Source organism: Condylura cristata, unplaced genomic scaffold, assembly GCF_000260355.1.
Source record: "Condylura cristata isolate star-nosed mole 26May11 unplaced genomic scaffold, ConCri1.0 scaffold00017, whole genome shotgun sequence".
NCBI classification, from domain to species: Eukaryota; Metazoa; Chordata; class Mammalia; order Eulipotyphla; family Talpidae; genus Condylura; species Condylura cristata.
In genome coordinates, this window is record NW_004567118.1 from 32348770 (window position 1) to 32371549 (window position 22780).

The window sequence follows — 22780 nt, forward strand, 5'->3', positions numbered from 1 at the left end:
ACTCAAGCTGCCTTTTCTAAACCATCCAAGCCCAGTCTCTTCTGTTCTAGGAACAGACAACCCACAGATCGGCTCTCCGAACCTAGAGCTGTTACTTTTCTCTGGCATAACTGCCTCCAAAGGAAAATTTAACAGATGCTAAAACTTTGTATCTGTGCAAAAGGAGTGAAGGACATAGGACCGGGATTCTTTTTCTGAAAACATCAGAGCTGATTCCTTAGCTAGGGACTGTAGACACTGGAGAACTATTTAATGACTGTGGCATCAAGGGACAGATGACCAGCAATTGCCCTACATGCATTATCTCCTTTGACACTCACAAAACTCCCCCAGAGGTAAGTAGAAATATTTTGTCATTTATCGCATGGAAAATGATGAATTCCGTTGCCTAGAGTCACATAGAGAGGTAACGGCAAAACTAGGACTCAAGCCTTGGCTTGACTCCAAAAACCGAGGGCCCAATATCCAATAGGAAAAAGGCAGAGACAGAGGTAAACAGAGGCAGAGAGAGAACCACCTCTAATAGACGGTTACCCTTTTGCAAGGTTCTCCTGACTCAAAAACAGGATCAGAAAGGGGTAGTTCTGATTTGGTTTTCTCAGGTCTGAACTCCACCTCCTAAAGTTGTGTGTGTGTGTGTGTGTGTGTGTGTGTGTGTGTGTGTACTCACACAAGCTTATTTTTGAGGGAGGAGTGACAAACCTACCTTCCCTCAACGTGTACTCCCACATTCAGTGGTGCATGCTAACAGGCCCTTCAAAAAATTATGTTATTTCTTTGTCAAAGCACTGATGGCTTAGACTGGCAGGGAATCCTGTAAAACCTGACATTTCTTTGACCTTGTCTGTTGCCCTCATGCCGGGAGAAGATATTTTTGACTTTTATGACTGAGCAACTGTAATCAGCACTTCACACTTGTGTGATGGATGCCTCAGAACAAACTTCCTGAGAAGAGAATTTTCGTGGCCCAGCATTGCCTAGGAACCCTGGCTTCTTCCAAGAGCACTGCAGGCCCTTGCCCCGCTTAGCAGCCCCACTGATGTACCTCCTGCTTCTCTTCCTAGGAGTGTGCTTTTTGCCCCCTCTCTTCCAGCAGAGTTTCTACAGAATTCATTTCTCCCTAATGAACCTCAATTCCTCACTTTGTCTTTATCCTCAAGTCCCTGAACTCACGAACTTCTCACCCCCAGTTCCCTGTTTCTTAATTCTGCTGCGAGAATACTAACATATTATCCTTCCCTGGTACTTCTTTTCTTACATTCTTTAACCTTTTATTTTATCTCTTGTGGTTGTTCATAGACCAGATGGTTGCTACAAATTGTCTTCCGATTGATTAGTCCTTTTACTTATATGTACAAATATCTACATTTGCATTACATAAAAGAATGCGTATGCCTATTACCAGAAAAGGTTAGTGCAACTCACATCCATTATCCTAATACATAGCACTCAATAGCTATAGAGCAAGTCTTGCTTTGGTTCAAAACTCTCCACATATAAACACAAACTTTTTTCCAGATAGTTTTCTTCCCACTGTTATCCCATACAGTAGACTCCCTTATCCACAATGTATACTTTCCAGTACCTCCAGTGGCTGAAACCAAACCCTATATAGACAGATATGTAGATACATACCAATAGTAAAGTTTATTTTACAAATTAGGCATAGTAAGAGATTAACCACAATAACTAATAAACAAGAACAACATTCAGTAATAAAAGTTAAGTGAATGTGGCTTCTCTCTTAGTATCTTCTTTGAATGCAATATGTTCAGATTGCAGTTGACTGTGGGTAACTGAAAACATGGAAAGCTAAACCATGGATCAAGTAGAAGCTATTCCTCAATAAAGATATAAACCTATATTTTGCCTGAGTTATAACCCATTTTATAAATTTCTTATCCTTAAGATTTTCTACATCATAAAAATATGGACTTCATCTATTAGGTGACAGTGTGTGGTTTAATTTTACTTATTTTTTTTACCATTTTGATATTTAGTTTAGTAACTCCATAATATAATTCTCTGTAGGAAATGGAAGTCAGTCATTCAGAGCAGGGGTAAACCTGGTGATAGATTTTGAACAAGAACTCAAGGGCAAGGTGCACATATATTGTGTCCTTGGACTCAGGAGTATGAGATGAGAGACGGCATGGGGCATCTGTTTCCACCCTGGTCTAGGGTAGTTTCGTCAAGCAGCCACTCAATTTCCATATTCTGTTTATCCCCCACACACTATTTCTCTCTTCAAAAACCACAAAAGTAATTAATGTAGAGTCATCAACAGTCTTGGAAAGTCACATGAGTGATTTTAAAGAGCTATACATGATCACACTTCCATATTCATAATACACCTCTGAGTTCAGTAAACACATGTCTCTATAAGGAAGCCTGCCTCAGAAAGAGAACAAGGGCAAGAAGTGAAGACAGCTAGAAATAATGACAAGATTGAAGGACATTCACTGAATGTCTAAAAAGGGCATATGGTGGCAGAGGACTATGGAGACGATCTGAGAGCTGAAACCAATTACTATATAAAAATGAGTAACACTGCAGGCCCTCCCTGGTGACACAATGGGTTAAAGCACAGCACTATGAAGCTAAAAACAGCCACTTCACAAGTTTGATCCCTGGCCACGGGGGTGTCCCACATGGCATGGTAGACCTCTCCTGACCCGCCCACTGCTCCCCTCAGCAGTGTATTTCATCGATCTGCCTGTTCTGCTCCCCACTCTGCCTCTGGTGAATCCTTTCACCGTCCTGTACCTCTGGCCTGTACCCCAGTTCTGTATGCTTAAATAATCTTTAAAAAAATGAACAACACTGCAAGAAATTGAAAAATAGACAATAAATTAGAAAACACATAGATAACAATATTTATTGGTTAATGGGAAAGAGCTTATGTTGAAGAAGATAGTGAAGAAAGAAAATACTGCAACTGATGGGCCTTCCTGGTGGTACAGGGGTTAAGGTCTCAGAACTACCAAGCTATCACCAGCCACTGCAGTTTGAGTTTGATCCCTGGCAGGTGCTGACCCACATGGCGCAGCAGACCTCTCCTGTCTCACCCCCTGCTCTCCTCACGGCGTATTTCAATACATCTGTCTGTTCTGCTCCTCACTCCAGTGAATCCTTTCATCCCCTGAACCTCTGGCCTATACCCCAGTTCTTACATGCATAAACAAAAATAATTTTTTTAAATACTGCAGCTTAAAGACTGGTGGAAACAAGACAATAAGAATGAGAAGATATTGGATGCTTCTATAGTTCTCTTCTAATCTTTAGAGAAAAAGAAAACAGAAATGGTGTGCAGTAGAAAATATGTTTTATTACTGTAAAATACTTGTATTTTTACCATTTTATTTATATTTATATTTACATTATTGTTTTATTTATATTTACATTATTGTTAGAAAATATTAAGTAAAATATTCCCTCGTGGGTTTAGCTTTCTCCATGAAGAGTAACATGACACCTAGGTTTCTGGGACCTAGGTTTCTGATGTAGGTGGCATGGGTGGTTTGATGAGAATGCTACATAGGTTTGGATTATGAAATGCTACCCTTCCAGCTTATTCCTTGTGTGTATACCTGCTCTGTGACCAATCATGATCTCCAGCCTCTCAACCTCTGTATTGTGTATCTGGTAGTTAACCCTGTTCTGGCACTTTCATCAATACTATGATGGAGGATTCTAGAAATATTGAGGATCCAAGTGGAAGTTAGCGTCATAAATTCTAGATGTGTTTTGTGTGATTTCTCTACTGTGCGTCAGCCACATAGAAAGAACGAAGTGTAAATATGGATATTATGTCTCAGGCTATGGTTTTGTTGGAAAGGTGCATGACCATGAATTAAAGACTGAGGAGGGATAAATGTGCCAGAACTTGGTTGACTACCTGACAGGGTTTCAGAGGCTGGAGATCATGATTGGGTCACAAAGCAGGTATCCACAAAAGGGAATAAACTAAAAGGGTAGCATTTCACAATTAAATAACATTAGCAAATAGTGCCAAAACCAAAACCCACTTGCATCTACTTAATACTTTGCTTCTTTTAACCTGTCTTTCCCATTGTGCCTCTTTTCCATGTGACACAAAGACCAAGGACCCCTCTACCCTCTTGAATTATTTCACATGAACACGATATAGCTTAACTTCAGTCAAGTAATGTCACAGTCTGGATCTACTCATCATCAAGCTAATACAACCTTCATATTAAATTAATTTTTTATTGTTGCTAAAAGCAAAAAGACAGAGTAACAACAAAAACTCACCACCTAAATGCAAAAGATTGAATATTAGGTCATATTTACTCCAACTTTCTTTATAAATTAAGTTATTGAGGTAATGGTGACTTACAAACTGTATGTACTATAGGGGTTCAGTTGCATAGACCCTCAACTGTCTGTTACCGTATCATGCCTACCACCAAAGTACCAACAACTTGCCTCTTTGTTTAAAAATCAAGCCCTACCATGATATCGTAAACATTTTGTTCTACAGTTTTGTCTTCTATAATTAAGAATGATTTTGTTTGTTATTTTTATTTATGGGTATCCAGTTTTTCTGGTATTCTTTACCAATAAGTCCAACTGCTCCTACATCTAAACCAAATTACATCAACTGCCAATTTTGAATAAACAACTGAACTGCTTTAAGCTTGCTGGTCTGTTACATAGATATATGTGTCCACCCTTGTGCCAGTATTAATCCATAATATAACCCATAATATAAAATATGAGAAAAGTCATTTTCATACTTGATAGGGTATTTTCCTCAAGTTATCTTAGTTTTTTTTCCCCCCTGGTTCTTTATTCTCCTACATGAATTTTTGGGTTAGTTTACTAATTTCCATGTTTCAAAGGAACATGGCACTTTTGATTTGATTTACAACGAATTTGTAGGTTAATTGGAAGAGAACTGAAAGTTTTTCAACATTAAGTGTCCACTAACATTGTTGCCACCACATCTTATCGATGTTTTCTGTGTCACTGTATAAAGTTTAATAATATTTGGATCTAGGCTTATACCTCATCCTCAGTTTTTAGACTTATTTCCAGATTCCTTTCATTTCTGGTATCAGTGGGACTGGAAAGTTTTTTCTAAAATAGAGTTTGCAAATTATTTTTACTTAAGTGTAAAAAAATACTAATTTACATATATATCAAGCTTTCTGAAACCTCTTAGTTCATTTAAAAAGTCTCTTGAATTTTCTTTGTAGACATATGTTCTGCATATTCTGTTATCTTTTTCTTTCCAAATCTTACATACTGTAATTCTTTTCTACAGTTCTTTTCATCAACAGGACAAAACTTCTGTTATCTTATACAGAAGGCACAAATTAAATTCCCTGCTTCATGTGATCTGTGGCTCTATCTCTTTTACAAACATATTAATACCTCCAACCTTAAGGTCTTTTAGCTTTGTTGTAGTTGAAACCATACGGGTTTATCATAGCATCAAGTTCTGGCTTTTCAATCTGAGTTTTCTTCCCCCCCCCTCCCCCCCCGATACCTACATATTCTCAATTCTTTCTTTAGGTTTGGCTATGTGTAATTTTTGGTTACTTTCATAATTTATCTAGTATTTTTGTATTTTAATTTTTAATTACTTTTATAACTTATCTATAGTGTTTTAATTGAAATGGAATCAGTTCATCTGCCATGTTGCTGACAATCCCACCTCTTAACCTTAACTTACTTAACAAATTATCAAATCAAGTTCTCTGAATCTTCCAATTTCATGGAACCCTATTAATTATAAGATATTGTAATTCTGTGTGAATATAGAGGAAGGTATTTCAAGAAAGAAAGTCATTTAGGGTCAAAGATGAAAAAACACACCAGATCTGGGGAAAAGGTCATTTTATCTGCATCACCTGTGCCTAGCACATTAATTACAGTATGTTCTATAGAAGGAGCTGAGAATTGTTAGTTAAATTAATTGTAGATTGAATTAATCATTGGTAGAGGTCTCTTTAGAAAAATTATTGAATTATTTAGGTTTTACTGCTCTATAGTAACAAATACATGGAAAAATATATGATGGTTTTCAAAAATAAAAGTTTATTTCTCTCTTACTTAATAACTTGACTTGGTGAATGGTAACTCTCCTGGATGGGGAAAACTTGTGAGACAAACTTAATTTTAATGTTATTAAAGTAATTAAAAATTAAAATACATAGAAACTCTAGGTAAATTTAAAAAGTTAAAAAATGCATACATACTGTGTGATCACCATCTATTCCATTAAGCCTCCTGACTATTAGGGACAATAGAGAAAGAGACCGTGGAGAAAGCTTAGAACTAGAACACACAGAGGGATGGCTGTAACGCAGTCTTAAGACCACTTCAGAGCATGGAGGATGAGAAATGTAGTCTACCTGAGTGTCCATATAAGATTCGGAAAGGAAAAAAATTAGATGGATAGAACTTGTAGAATATCTGATTGTTTACAAAGAAAAAAGCAATGTGTATATGGGTAAGCAGCCAGTAGTCACTACCACAATTAGTATGCGTCAGGATGGATAAAAGAGGAGTGACCTGCAATCAGCAGTTAAGGGAGCATTATAATATTTCACATAGAAAATGCGGTGATCAAAGCTAAAACTCTTGAAAATAAGTAGAAAATTATGTACAAATTAAGTAAAGGATCAATGAAATCAGATATAGAGATCAGGGGTAAATCAAGTAAGGGTGCTTGTGAACATCTCACATGTGATGTGAACCAGAAAATAAACCTGGATATATTCAAAAGCCTGAATGCAAAGTGTTGGGACATAAAATGAACATTACTTCAAATAATCTCTAAATGTTAAACATAATGTAATTCTTTTAAAAAAATATACACAATGTAATAAAATTAATACAATGTAATTCTTTTCAAAAAATGTTTAAACTCTATTTAGTTTGATGTGCAGAATATACAGTTTGGCCACACATGTTATAGAATGTCTGAGTGTGTAATACAGGGGAGAGGTTAAGCACAGATTCAAGAGTCTATTAAACAACAGATGAAACCACTGTGGGCTTCTACGAGTCAAAACAGAATTAATAAGCAATGGTGAGAGATGGTCAGAGAGAATGTCATTATGACTAGAAATATTAAGGATTTGGAATAGAGCTAAAACCTTTCACAGGTGAATAGCTACTTTAAAACTAAGATATTTGGATAATAATTAATTTTGTTTTGCAATGATTTAACCCAGGAGTCATTATAACTTACAACTTTCGAATGCCAATGTAGATACTTGTTAACTCCTATGTTCTAGCTCATCCTGTATTTGATCAGTAATACAATCTGTAATTGCCTAAGGTATATTGATCATCCTTTGAACTGGAATGCTTTCAAAAGAGAGCCTGTTCTTTCCTTTAATGTCTAACAAAATAGTGTGGAATTCTGGAATTTTATTACATTGTAAAGCCCCTGAGCATTGAGAGTCTATAATACATTTAATAAATGGATGAATAAACTATATTTCCCCAATATTTATAATTTTATACAATGTCTGTCAAAGTACATAACACACCATAAGAAATTTAATTATTTGTTAAATGATTAAAGCTTAGGTATTAGGCTGATGGTGTTGGGATCTGGAATAGACTGCTCTCATTTCTTAGACATCAATGGGTGAGGTTAAAAATAATTGGTGTCTCTGACCAAAAGAATTATCTTCCCCTCCATATTGGCTATCTCTGGAATTTTAAACCCAAGTATAGACAGCTAACCACTGAGGCAAACTGGTTTTTAAGTAAGATTAGTAAACACAGTAACTTTACTAATAATTCTGGATTTCTCTCTCCCCTTTCTTGATGAAGGATCTATGAGAGAAGGCAACCAGTCTTCTAATGTGGAGTTCATTCTCCTTGGAATTAGTGGTCAGCAAGAACAAGAATATGTCTTCTTTATCTTCTTCCTGTTCATTTATCCCATCACGTTAATTGGGAACCTGCTCATCATCTTGGCTATTCGCTCTGACACTCGCCTTCACAACCCGATGTATTTTCTCCTTGCCAACCTCTCCTTTGTTGACATCTTCTTCTCCTCTGTAACTATCCCTAAGATGTTGGTCAACCATATTTTGGACAGCAAGACCATCTCCTTTGAGGGATGTCTAACGCAGATGTGCTTCATGTTAGCCTTGGGTAACACAGACAGTTATATCTTGGCAGCTATGGCATATGATCGTGCTGTGGCCATCAGCCGCCCACTTCATTACACAACAATTATGAGCCCAAGGTCTTGTGTCCTGCTAGTTGTTGGTTCTTGGGTGATTGGAAACTCCAATGCCATCCCCCACACTCTGCTTACAGCTAGGCTGTCTTTCTGTGGAAATCGTGAAGTAGCCAACTTCTACTGTGACATTGCTTCTTTGCTCAAGTTGTCCTGTTCTGACATTCAATATAATGTGAAGATGATGCACCTAGGGGTTGGTGTTTTCTCTGTGCCATTAATATGCATCACCATTTCCTATATTCGGGTCTTTTCCACAGTCTTGAAGGTTCCATCCACAAAGGGTGTGCGCAAAGCTTTCTCCACCTGTGGCTCCCACCTCACAGTTGTTTCTCTGTATTATGGGACAGTCATGGGCATGTATTTCCGCCCTCTGACCAGTTATACCCTAAAGGATGCAGTGATAACTGTGATGTACATTGCAGTGACCCCGATGTTAAATCCTTTTATCTATAGTCTGAGAAATAAAGATATGAAGGCTGCCCTGGGGAAGCTGTTCAGCAAGAGAATCTCCTCATAATCAGTGTGAAAGTATATGGAGCCCGCAGTCACCAAATTAGATGCATTTGAGATCCATTGAAATGTCCTCCTTATAGGCCTCCTCTGGTGGTGTAATGGGTTAGAACACAGCACTGTTAAGCTGTCTGCAGCCACTTCAGGATAAGTTCAATCCCTGGCCAAGGAGATTCCACATGGCGAGGCAGTCCTCTCCTGTTTCACCATTGTTCCCTTCAGCAGTGTACTTTGTTGATCTGTCTCTTCTGCTCCCTACTCTGTCTCTGGTGAATCCTCTCACTGCCCTTGCCCCTCTGGCCTATGCTCCAGTTCTGTATGCATAAATAAATAAAATTTTAAAAAAGAAATGTCCTCCCCAGAACACCCCAAGAAGCCACCCTTTCTTTTAACATCAATAGATTCCTCTTCTTATAATATTATGATGAGGCACCACCTGAAGGCCTATTTGTTCACAAGATGCTACTTGGGACAGAAAAGGTTAATGTGCATCAATGTGTACATCAATGCAGCTGACTTGCAGAGTAAAGTTGAGAATGTCTGAATATTGGCTTCCCATCTACATAGCAGGAATAATTTTTGCTTTGTCTGTGTCAGAGGCTGTGAGGACCATAGGTCTTCATCTTATTATCAATTATTAATATTAATTATGGCCAATTTTTTGACTCAAGTTTAATCACACCTACTTCACTTGCCAAACTTGGAGGCAAGAGTTAATATATTGGTCTTAACAATATGTTGGTCTCCTGATATTGGTCATTAAAGTGCAAACCATAACCACTGGGAGAGGAACAATTTATTAATGTGAATGAATAAAAGTAATTATACATGATCAGAGTCAACATTATTTCTCATCCATCATATACCTGGTATGTCACAGGGTCACTATGGATTCATCCAGGAGACAGAAATCATACCTATTATTTTTTAATTAGTTAGTTTTAAATTAAGTTTTAACACAAAAATTAGAGGTATTGGCATATTCTGAAAATGACTAAAGGAGAAAAATGTGGATGCCAATGCAAAATGTATTTATTGCAAGAAGATATATCCCTGGCAACATGGGAGTTAAAGACAAAGAGCTATTAAGCTATTAGCAGCCACTGTAGCATGGGTTTGATTCCCTGGCCAAGGAGCTGACCCTCACGGCGTGGCAGACCTCTCTTATCTCACCCACTGCTCCCCTCAGCAGTGTGTTTCAGAGGGTCTGCCTGTTCTGCTCCCCACTCAGTCTCTGGTGAATGCTCTCACACCCTACACCTCGGCTTACACTCCAGTTCTTGTATGCACAACTTAAAGTGAAAAGTTCTTGAAGAATGTAAGAAAAAAATAGCACTCAAAAAAAGTGATCGCTAAAGTAAGTAGGAACTAAAGAAAGTGGTTACCAGAATGAGTAGTTTTTGAGCATAGGGATTGAGGGCAGTGAACTGCATGCCAGATAACAAGGCTGAGGGTGTCTTCATGGGGAGAAATAATTTCGGTAGGGTCCCAGAAATAAAGCTAAAGGAATTATATGCTCCTAGGGAGAGGAACCAAGAGAATTCAGCAGCATGAATGTTATAGGCAGAATAAGGGCCTTGATTTTATCAGAAACATGCCACTGTCCCAGATAATGCTACTCCACTAAAATCTGTCTTCTGTATGGTACCCAGATGAGGACAGTTTTGCTTCCTCTTGTCTATGGGCAGCACAAATGGCAATAGTGAATCCATTGAGTGCTTTAGGGTTCCCTGATAATTTTAGCTCATCATGATAATGAAATATAATTCCCCGAAAGAACTTAATAGCATGCGAAACTGATTGTGAGCATGAAAGGATGGTTAGTGCACCTGTGTCACTATTAATGTGTATGCATACACATACAACATGTGCATATTCACGGCTATATATACACACACAGTATCGTATTATGATATGGTTAGACAACAAAATCAGAACTATTCTTCTTTTTTTTTTCTTAAAGATTTATTTTTGCATACAGAACTGGGGTACAGGCCAGAGGTTGAGGGGCAATGAAAGGTTTCACCAAACACAGAACAGGGAGCAGGACAGGCAGATCAATGAAGTACACTGCTGAGGGGAGCAGCAGGTGAGACAAGGAGGTCTGCTGTGCTATGTGGATCACCTCTGGGCTGGGGATCGAACTCACACTGAAGCGGCTACTGCTAGCCTGCAGTGCTGAGTCCTAACCCTTTGCGCCACCAGAGAGGGCCCTGCAGTCCTTTAATTTTCTTTTCATTTGTCCATGTGAATTCACTCACTGTTACTCTCTATTAAAATCATTAATAGGAAAATGGAAAATTTACTTATTATTCCTCCAAATGTAGTTTTCTCTGTGAACAATATACAGCTTTGTGAATGTCTTCAGAAACACAAATGCTAGAATTTCATAGAGTCTACCCAGAAGCAAAATTGCTGCTTTATAGGTATATGAATTCTAGCTTTCCTAGAGATGGGCAAATCTCTTCAAGTAGCAGTGCTAATTTTCCCTTTCTTCCCAACATTACTTGAACACAATGCAAGATGATGAAACCTTGACTCATATGTATTTTAATATGGTAGAACACATTATAACCTTTTTATGGCCACACCGGCTTACTTTTCTGTGACTTGCCCATTCTCCCTTATGTCCACAATTTCCTTCTAGAACTGGCCCTTTTCTCTTCAGTGTTTAGGAACAAGTAATCCAAGTACTAATCCTCTATTGTGAGTGTACATAGCAGATACACCGTTCCCAGTTCATGACTTGTCTTCACGTTTATGAAGTTTCTTATTTCTTAATATTTTATGTTTGTGTAGAAGAACTGGGGAGTAGGGCAGAGGTGCAGATGGATAAGAGGATTTACCAGAGACGGAGTGGGGAGCAGAACAGGTGGATTTAAGAAACACAATGCTAAGGGAAGCAGTAGGAGAGACAGGAGAGGTCTGCTATGCCATATGTGAGTCAGCACCATGGCTAGGCACAGAACACACGCCACAGTGGTGATAGAGCTGAGATATAACCCCCAATTAAGTTTTACAAGCTTTCCCTTGTGTTTTGTACATTTTGATTTGTGTGCCTGATATAAGAAATACATTTCCAATATCATTAATATCAACATTTAATATCTAATTTCTACAATCAATAAATTTCTAATATTGAACATCTTTTTTATTCTAAGATTTAGTTTTTCCTTTTAGTCCTTGAGATAATAGTTTAAAGTGTTATCTATTAAAAATATTCAATTGCCCATAATTTTTCGGAACATAAATTTCATCCTTTTCCTGCCTATACCCAAACCAATCTTTGTTATATATCAGTTTCTCATTAGTTATTGCTTTGTTCTGACCTGCACAGTCTGTTACATAGGACTATTTGTCCCCATACTCATTTAAACTCAGTTTGAATTACCATAAGTCATGATACAAAAATGACTGATGATTTTAAAAACATATAGAAACAAATATTAAATAATAACAACAATAAATTACCATAACATAAGCTTTTTGAGGGCCTTCCCTGATGGTGCAGCAGGTTGGAATGCAGAACTGTGAAGCTGGCCATGGGCTTCAGTGTGAGTATAATTCCCACCCCCCCCAAGGTGACCCACATGGCATGGCAGACCTCTCCTGACCCGCCCGATGCTCCCCCCTTGCAGGGTACTTCATTGATCTTCCCATTCTATTCCCCACTCTGTCTCTGGTGAATTCTCACAGCCCCTGCACCTCTGGCCTGTACCCCAGTTCTGTATGCATAAAAAAATAAAAACTTTAAAAAAAAAAGCTTTTACTAGGTAACATAATTGCTTTTTTCATTACTCACTTGTTGTTTCTAATATTGACTTAGCTCCTCACTCTTCTACATGTATTTTGTCATTGTTAAAAACTAGTATTGCAGGGCCCTCCCTGGTGGCACAGCGGGTTAAAGCACAGCACTAAGAAGCTAAAGCCACTTCCCTATGAGTCCGATTCCGCCTGCCCCGGAAGTGACCACATGGCGTGGCAGACCTCTCCTGACCCGCCCACTGCTCCCCTCAGCAGAACAGATCTGCCTGTTCTGCTCCCCACACTGTCTCTGGTGAAGCCTCTTGCCACCCCTGCGCTTCTGACCTGTACCCCAGTTCTGTATGCACAAATAAATAAAATCTTTTTTTAAAAAAAAAAAACTAGTATTGCAAATAGGTTTCAGCAAATTCATTGGTTAGTTAAAGGAACATTGACATTTTTGACATATTGAGGTTTTCCACTAATCATGCCTTAATCTATATTATTTTAGATATTACATTTTGTCTGTAAGTGAAGTTTAAATATTTGATACATCCAAACTTCCTTTATTAGAATTTTTTTTAATTGTCAAAATTTCTATTGCTACCATAAGTGGGATTGTTGAATTATAATTTCTAATTCATTGTTACTTAAGTACAGAGATAGTTTTGATTTAAATCCTGATTTATATCCAACAAACTTCCTGAAATTATTATATTTTCACTGTATGCAGCCAAGATTTCTTTGCGTTGGCTCCACTTTCCTTACATTTTCAAATATTTTTTGTAGTGGTCTTTTCACATAAAGAGCAACACTTCAAGAATTTCTGCAGAGTGACTTAAGAAGCTTCCTGCTCCATGCAGATCTGTGGTCACCTCTCCTGTACCAGAGGCATTAACATGCCAAACTCCAGCCCTTCGGAACTCACAAGCCACAGAGTGGGTTACAGCTCTTACTCTGTATTTTACTTTTGTTTCTCATACATAGGTTTCCCCAGGTCTTTCTTTTAAGCCTGGCCAATGTAATTTTTTTACTGCTATAACTTATCAAGAACTTTGTGTTTTAATAGGAACACGACCTATCAACCTCAGCTTATACTGCTATGCTACTGACAGCCCTTCTCCAAAATCTTAACTTCTCTACCATCTCAATAACTATAGCTTCTGAATCCTCCAACTTTATTGAGATATCATGACATCCATCCTGAGGAATACAACTCTGTAGGAAGACAGGAAAGGACATGTCAATGAAAAAAATTAATTCCTTTGGTGAAGAGATAAGAAAGCCCATCATACTGGGGGAACCATAATTAGATATGTATCCCCAGAGCCTAGTGTATAATTCACATATAAGTTATAGGTGAAAGGTCACCAAGAACCGCATATAAGGTCTCAGAGAAGAGAGGTTTTATTAATGTCCAGTTGCCAGGTGAGGTTCTGAGCTGAGGGGTAGCAGAGTCGCATTGAGGGAGTTTTTGTAGGCTTAAGTAGCAGGGACAAATGGCCAGGTAGAAAATTTTGGCATGGAACAGAAGCTTATTTTTTTGCCTTGGCTTGCATTAATAAGAGGTACAAGTCATGAGATTATCACTTCTGAATATCTGCTCCTTCAAGCAACTGCTCCTTCCTTTGCCTAGGTTTGCCTAATGACTGATCGTGACAATAGGACATACTGAGAACTTGTGGTTTAAATAGTTATAGTTGACAATAATTTTGAGAAGAGGTCTCTTTAGAAAATTAGTGAATTCATTAGGATAGCCTGCACTACAGTAACAAATACATGGCAAATGTATATGTTTAACAGATTTAAAGAGATTTAAAATTCATTTTCCTGCTTTTACAGGTCCAGTGTGTGTTCTTGGTGGGTGTTGGCTCTCCTATGTGTGGAGAACTAGAGACACAGGCTCATTCCACCATGTGACTGCCAATGCATTCAGCTGTCCATCCATTTGCATTCATCAGGCACAAGGGGAAAGAGAGCCTGAATGCAGCCCAGAACCAGAACATACATGGATAGCAGGCATGTCACATGGCCACACCTCTTTGCAAAAGAGTCTGGGAAATGTAGTCTAGATGAGTGACCAAGAGAACAACTTCTGTTTGGGTATACAGCCAGACTCTCTATAAAAATAGTATGATCACAAAATGCAAGATAAACAAAGAGAAGGAAGCCATCTTATAGCTGTTAAGTAAGTGTTAACAATATCTTACATAGAAAATGTGAGCTAAAGATGAAAGTTGTAAGTTAAAGAACTTAGAAAGTAAGTAGACAAATGAGTTAGTAAAAAAATTTTTTAACAAGGCCAGATGCAGAGGAAAAGGGCAAATTGGATGGTTGTGCCCATGAGCATCCCACACGTGAGGAACCTATAAGATACCCAGATACAACTCAGAAATATTAAATTCAAATGTATGGTGCATACAGTAAAGAGAAAATCATAAGCAACACTCCTTTCTAGGAGCTAAAAGTAAACAGGGTATAGTTTCTCTCCTCAAAACAGCCTGTAATTGACATTGGTTGTATGTGTAGCATTTGGGTTTTATGTGGACAGGTTATCAGGATGGCAAATGTGGAAATATAGGAAAGTAAGTTTACAGATATAGACCAAAGAGGCTACTAACAGTAGATGAAAAACTCAAAAGAGTAGCATGAGTCACCAAATAAATTATAAAACAAAGGAGGGGAAACAAACAGAAAAGTATAGTGATTATATATATTTAAAGGTTTGGAAAAGAGATAAAATCTCTCAGAATAAAAATATATTCTAGAAAATGGGATAGTGCTTCACTGGACTTGCTTTCCTAAGAGCTATTCTCAGCTATCTTTCTGATTTATTATCTTCCAGCACCAATGTCGATACCTGATGTCCCATTTCTCTGGGACCACACTGAGATTGTTTACTGTATTAATTTTCTACTTGCCCATGATGCTCTTGTAGGAAACACTTTCGTTGTAACAAAGTGTTGTCCTTTTATTATCATGTATAATGAAATTAGTGTGCAAACCTAGCCTGTTCATTTAGTTATAAGGACTCTGAGAACACAGACTATGTCTTTTTTTGTTAAATATGAGTAAACTGTATTTTTCCCAACATGTCGCCTCGCAAGGCAGCAATCTTGTGAGCAGTATGGAGCCAAGTAAAAAATGACTCAAAGTCTAAATAGTGAGAGAGACCCACATCTAGAGGGTTCACATTTCTGGAGATGTGACCACTTCCCCCAAGACAAGACTCATTTTTATTTGGGGATCAGATTTTATTTGGGAGTTTAAATTTTTTATAAGGTGGGCAAGTCACTGGAGGAACGTTAGCAATATTAGGCCTGGGGATGCAGAATAGTCTAGCACAGGCTAAGGGGGTAAATAGAGTTATCGTTTGGGGGAGGCACTATTGCTGCTGATGAAAACGGCCTATCTCTGTAACACTTAACTTCCTGTCAGAGTGGCCTAGGGTGATGGTGATGCTACTCTGGCTCTCATGTCTGCCTGCTGTTTTTAGCAGAAAACCTCAAAACAAAACTTTTGTACTGAGAGAGTCCCTTGACTGACCCTACATTATCTTAATAATCAGAAACAAATCTGTATCCCAAGCAACATCCTGAGTACCAGAGATGAGTGGGATTCTGCACCCCCCAATATCCATGATTTTTCATGTGACCAATCAAAATACATAACTTGAGTAAATCCAAGATGTTCCCATAAACAGTATCATATTACATTGCTTGCTTCTTAGAGTTAATGCTAAGCTATGTGATAATTATCCAACGGATGTGCAGGGGTTATTCTCCTGTAACTGACCACCCCTAGATTTAGCAAACCCACCTACATGTACTGGTAATCAAATGAAGAAGGTATTATACACAGTAACTTCATTAATAATTCTGATTCCTTTCCCCTTTCTTAATAAAGGGGAAGAAAACCAGTCCTCTACCCTGGACTTCATCCTTCTGGGGATGAGTGGTCAGCAAGAACAGAAAGAAGTCTTCATCCTTTTCCTGTTCATTTACCCCATCACCTTGATTGGGAACCTGCTCATCATCTTGGCTATTCACTTTGACACTTGCTTTCACAGTCCCATGTATTTTCTCCTTGCCAACCTTTCCCTTGTTGACATCATCTTCACCTCTGTAATTATTTCGAAGGCACTAGCCAACTTTATCTTGCACAGCAAAGCCATCTCCTTAAAGGGATGCCTAACACAGATGTATTTCATGATTTCCATGGCTAACGCAGCCAGTTCTATCTTGGCAGCTATGGCATATGATTGTGCTGTGGCCATCAGCTGCCTGCTTCATTATACAACAATTACGAGTTGAAGATAGTGTGTCCTGCTAGCTGTCGGTTCCTGGCTGATCGGCAGCTGCAATTCTTTTCCCCACACTCTGCTCACAGCAAGGCTATCCTACTGTAGAAACCGGGAAGTAGCGAACTTCTACTGTGACATTGCTTCTTTGCTCAAGTTGTCCTGTACTGATATTCATTTTAATGTGAAGATGATGTACCTAGGGGTTGGTGTTTTCTCTGTGCCATTAATATGCATTGCCATTTCCTATATTCAGGTCTTTTCCACAGTCTTGAAGTTTCCGTCCACAAAGGGTGTGCGCAAAGCTTTCTTCATCTGTGGCTCCCACCTCACAGTTCTTTCTCTATATCATGGCACAGTCAAGGGCATGTATTTCTGCCCTCTAATGACTTGCAGTATAAGGGATGCTATAGTAACAGTGATATACATTGCAGTGACCCGATATATGTTAAATACTTTCAGAGTCTGAGAAATTGGGACATGAAGGTTGCCCTGGGGAAGCTTTTCAGTAAGAGAATCTCCTCATAACATGTGTGAGCTTCTGTGGAAACCAAAGTCACCAAATTAAGATGCATTTGAAATCCATCCAAATGTCCTCCCCACAACACTCCAAGAAGCCACCCTTTTATAGACTAGATACCTCTTCTCAGAAATCCTATAACTATGATGAGATACCACCTGAAGGTAGCCTCACAGGAGGCTACTATTGACACACTCACAGCAAAGGTTCATGTCATATCAATGCAGCTGACTTGCAGAGTAAAGTTGGGAAGGTCTGAGGCATGGCTTCCACATCTGCATGTCAGACTCAGACACCAGCCAAACACAGGCATATGGAAGGAGCAGCTGCCCCAAGCAGTAGAGGATATTCAGGAGCAATAACCTCATGACTTGTTTGTCACCATTTGTTAATGCAAGCCCGGGAAAAAAAATAAGTTCCAGTTCCTTGTCAAAATTTTCCACCTTGCCATTTCTCCCCACTAGCTAGGCCTATAAAAACCCCTCCAACCCTTCCCTCAGTGCACTTCTCTGACCTCAACTCTCTCTGGGGTCAGTGAACCTCACCTGGGAGCACAGAAATAAACCTACTTTTGGTTTTACTGGCCTCGCAGTGTTTTTGCGTCCTCCCTACTGTGCTGAACCTTTCACATAACAGGAATAATCTCTGCTTTGTGACAGAGGGTATGAGGAACAAGTACTTCATGTTCTGAAGTTTATACCTTGTTACTGTAACAGGGTGGTCCGCAGGAATAGGGGAGGTTCCAGGTTCCCTGCCCCACGCAGAAGGAGGGTGGAGCTGAGCAGAAAGGAAAAGAATCTGGAAAGGAGACAAAGGAGGAAGGAAGCAAGATAGAGAGCTAGAAGGAGACCTGAGGGAGCCACATGGAGCAGAGACATGTGAAAAAACTACACTTGCTTCTTGTTACTGAACTGGTTAAAACAGATGTGGGTTAGAGACCTGTGGGGAAGTTAACTATGGCAGCATTTATATTGATTTTGATTTTGCTCTTTTCCTCCCAGACTTGTCTGGCCATTTCTGACCCTTTTCTATGGGTCCCTGCCCGAAGTTGCTCTAGAGGTGTGGCGGGCTTTCAGGCCTTGCTTTGGGCCCATGCCTTTTGGGTAGACTTTCACCCAGGAAGGGATGGGTAACTTTGGGTATTTGATTTAGAAACTCTTATTTTTTATGTTTGCTGTATTGCATGCTGATTGTATTAAAGTTCCTTTCCATTAAAGTTCTTATATGTCTTATCTTGATATGGTGGGTGACAGAACCATTTAAAGCAGACAGGTTTGGGGGTTCAGAGTGTTTCTGTGTCCTTACCCTGTGACATTACCAAATGGCAAATTTGGACTCATGTTTAATTACACCTATGTTACTTGCCAAACTGAATGGCGAGAACTGTTTTACTTAATATTGGTCTCCTGGCCCTCCCTGGTGGTGCAGTGGGTTAAAGCACAGCACTAAGAAGCTAGCCACTTCCGCATGAGTTCGATTCCCGCCTGCCCCGGAGATGACCACATGGCGTGGCAGACCTCTTCTGACCCGCCCGCTGCTCCCCTCAGCAGTGCACTCATCAATCTGCCTGTTCTGCTCCCCACTCTGTCTCTGGTGAAGCCTCTCGTCGCCCCTGAGCCTCTGGCCTATACCCCAGTTCTGTATGCACAAATAAATAAATCTTAAAAAATATATATATATATTGGTCTCCTAATATTGATCATTAAAGTGCAAGCATAATCACTGGGAGAGAGGCAAATTATTAATCTGAATGAATAAATGTAGTCTGATAATAATTATACACGATCAGAATCAATATTATTTCTCACTCACCAGATACCTAATATGTCATATGGTCACTACGGATTCAGCAGAATATAGAATGGGAAAAAATCTTACATTATTTTATGAAGTAAATGTAAGTTTGATTGCAAGCTTGATAAATATTATACAAAACCACAGAAGAATCCCATTTATTAATATTAATGCAAAAATTATAAGGATCCAATAAACTATTAAAAAAGAACAGTGTGTCTTCACTACATAGGTGGGTTTATCAGGAGCGCAAGCTTGGTTAAATATTAGGAAAGCTATGTTACCATCTATGGAAATAGTAATAATTATATCTAACAATATTCAAAACCTATTTCTCCACTGAAAATAATTATTAATTGGGAAGCCAACTAATGGACCTTCCTTAATAATAATCATTTTAATGTGATTATTAAATGGCCAACTACTTAGGAAGGTTGTTGGGTATAGTAACACATTAATATTAGTCAAAAATAAGAATACTCATTGTTAAAATTACCATTTAAATTGTATTTAAGGGAAAAAATTATATTTAAGGATACACCCAAGATCATAGAACATATACGATCATAGGCATAAAAATTGGGAAGTAGGAGGTACAATTATCTCATTTACAAATGAAAATATTCCTGTGTACCCCAGAAAATCGATGAATAAACATAAGACAATTTAGAGGAATAAACAATAAAGATTCATCACACATAAATAAATTATATTTGTGTAGACAAAAAACTCCACCCAATTAAAAGATGTCATGAAAGGAAAGAACCAATTTTCTTACAAATAAAAAGACAAAATAAATGGGGAGAAAAAAGTGAAAAGGACTGTTCAAGATCTATAGAAGAACACTTCAAAACCTGATTAAAGCATCAGTTCAGGCAAGGATAAAAGGATATCAAATAATATTATAACCAGAGGGCATATGAATAATGGAGAAATAAATATTTACATGATGCCAAACTAACATCACACCAATTAAATTCTGCTCACAGAAAGGAGAATGTGACTTTTCAAAAGGAGGATTTGTCACTTCACAACTATCGTAGTAAAACTTACCATTGAGCAGTTGTCATACATGGATTAGAGTGATGTACTTTAAACCAAAAATACTCCATTTAAATGTAGCATTACTGCTAGCACTACCAGTTATAAGAATCCCAAGAAGCAATTTAGCTTCACCAAGAGAAATAGTAACTATCAGATACATCATAAATATACTCTACAGGTGTACCCCCTAAATAACTCACTGTATATAACTCACTGCATATAACTCACTGTAAGCCCCAAATCAATGCATATGTACATTTAGTGGGTCTGGGACGGAACCCAAGAATTTGCATGTGTGACAGGCCCAGGAGATGTTGATGCTGCTGTTAGTGAGAACTTTGAAGCAAAGGAGATTGGAGCAATATCTATATTCAGTCCCTATTGTGGAAAAAAAAAAAAAAGAATCATTAGATTTATAAAAAGAACCAAGAATCATAAAAAAAAATAAATTTTGCAACATAATGTCCTGGAATGGATTCCTATTTTGACAAACCAACTGAAACAGAACAGTTTTGACAATAAACAGAACATCTTAATACCAAATAGTTAAACTTAAAACAAGAAATTATTAATTTCCCAGCTCAGCCACCGGGGCCTCAAAAGCAGGCCCAAGTCCCACACCAGGCTGCACAAGGTCCCATACTTCAGCAGCAACCCCACCAATGCTTGCAGATTTCTCTCAACCCTCTGCGCAGCCACTAGTGCCTAGAGACGCTCATATCTCTGGAAATGCTGTACCTTACCCCAGCCAGACTCACATTTATTTGGTACCAGATTCAGGGAGGGTGGGCAAGTATGTGGAAGAATGTGCCAGATGGGGATGTATATCAGGGATGCATAACCACCTGGCACAAGCTAGGGGGTTGTGAATAGGGGCTGTTGCCTGGAGGCTCTATTGTTGCTGCTGATCAAAACAGCCTATCTTTAATCCCTGTTTACACTTAACTTCCTGTCAAGATAGTCTACCTGGTTACGGTCTAATCTGACCATAATGTCTTCCTGATGTTTTTAGTAGATATCCTCATACTAGACTTTTGTCCTGGTGAGAGGCCCCCCTCCCTGATTCTACATTTTAGCTTGACCAGCAGCAACTTTGGTTTCCAAGCAAAATCCTAAGAACAAGGAGGACCTGGAAATCTACAACCTGAGTTTGATCCCTGGTCAGAGATCTAGCCCCACATGACACAGCTGACTTCTCCTGTTTCAACCAGCTGCTCACTTAGCAGTATATTTTACGTCTGTTCTACTACCCAGTCCGGCTCTCACAAACCCTCTCAAACACCTCCTCCCAAACACACCTCTGGCCTACACCCAAGTTCTATGCAAAACTGATGTTTAAAAAAATCTAAAAAAGATTAAAAGAGATGAAAAATGCTACAGAAAGTAATAAAAGTAGAAAAAAACAAATGGAGAAGCAAATCAGTGAACTTGAAGATAAAGACTTATAAAGAATCCAAATGGAAGATGACAAAGAGAAAAAAGGTAAGGGAATTTTTTCAGCAAGGGAAAAATAGAGAATATAAACAACTGAGATTCCATCCAAGAGCTTCTGCACAATGAAAAAAAAGCTATTACTATGACAAAACTACCCTACTGAATGGAGAAAATATTTGTACATCAGACATCTAACAAGGCTTTGATATCTAAGACCTACAAAGGTCTCATTCAACTCAAGTGAAACAAATAACCCATTTGCAAGATTGCCAGAGGAACTAAATAAAAACTTCTACAAAGAAGATACATAGGTGGCCAATAGGCATATGAAAAAATGCTCATCATCATTTATTATTAGAGAAATTCAAATCAAAACCACAATAGTATACCATTTCACACCTGGGCAAATGACCTCTATCAAAAAGCCCAGAAATAAGTGTTGGAGAGGATGTGTAGAAAAAGGAGGCCTCATCCATTGTGGTAGAAATGTTGACTGGCTCATTCCTATTGAAAAACAGCATGTATGTGTCTCAAAAAAATAAATAAATAAATAAAGATATACCACATGCCACATGATGTAGCAATTCTACTAACAAGTACCTACACAAAGAGTGCAAGAACACTAATTGGAAGAGATGTATGCACTCGTATTCATTGCAGCACTATTTACAATTTACTATTTATGGAAGCAACCCAAGGACAGAGGAGTGCACTAGGAAGATGCAGTATTATATAAATATATAAAATATTATATAAATATATACTCGCAATGAAATACTTTTAAGCTATTTGAAATTGTACTCTTTCCATTGTAACAACATGGGTGGAGCTGGAGGAGTTAACACTAAATGAAGTCAGATGCAGAAAGACGCATGCCAGATGATTTCATTTATGTATGGAATGTAGAGAAACAAAACAGTATCAGACAAAAACACAAACCAATAACCAACTCTAGAAATCTGATGGTAGAACTGAGTTTATTACAGAAAGGTAGGGAGCATTCCTAATGAAATATCATGGAGAACTATGTATACTTTGGTAGTCAGTTTGAAGTGGTAACATACATGGAAATGTGTGATCTATTTCTATGAATCAAATACAGTGTTGTAAACCAATATCACATCAATTTAAAAAGGGATGGTGGAGAGAAAATAGAGTCATCATTATCAAATATACAGGAATAATAAAGATTATGAGA

The 22780-nt window shown here is 38.3% G+C and overlaps 2 protein-coding genes across 2 annotated transcripts; both read left to right on the top strand.

Annotated features, from left to right (window-relative positions):
* Window positions 1-7823: 7823 nt before the first annotated feature.
* LOC101620785 (olfactory receptor 1A1-like) lies at window positions 7824-8753 on the top strand. The gene has a single exon (XM_004684774.1). The coding sequence runs from the start codon at window positions 7824-7826 to the stop codon at window positions 8751-8753; it is 930 nt and encodes a 309-aa protein (XP_004684831.1).
* Window positions 8754-16329: 7576 nt separating this feature from the next.
* On the top strand, window positions 16330-17318 carry LOC101632738 (olfactory receptor 1A1-like). Its single transcript, XM_012726095.1, is given in 2 exon segments — window positions 16330-17248; window positions 17251-17318. Coding segments are annotated over 2 exon segments (987 nt in total).
* The last annotated feature ends 5462 nt before the right edge of the window (window positions 17319-22780 follow it).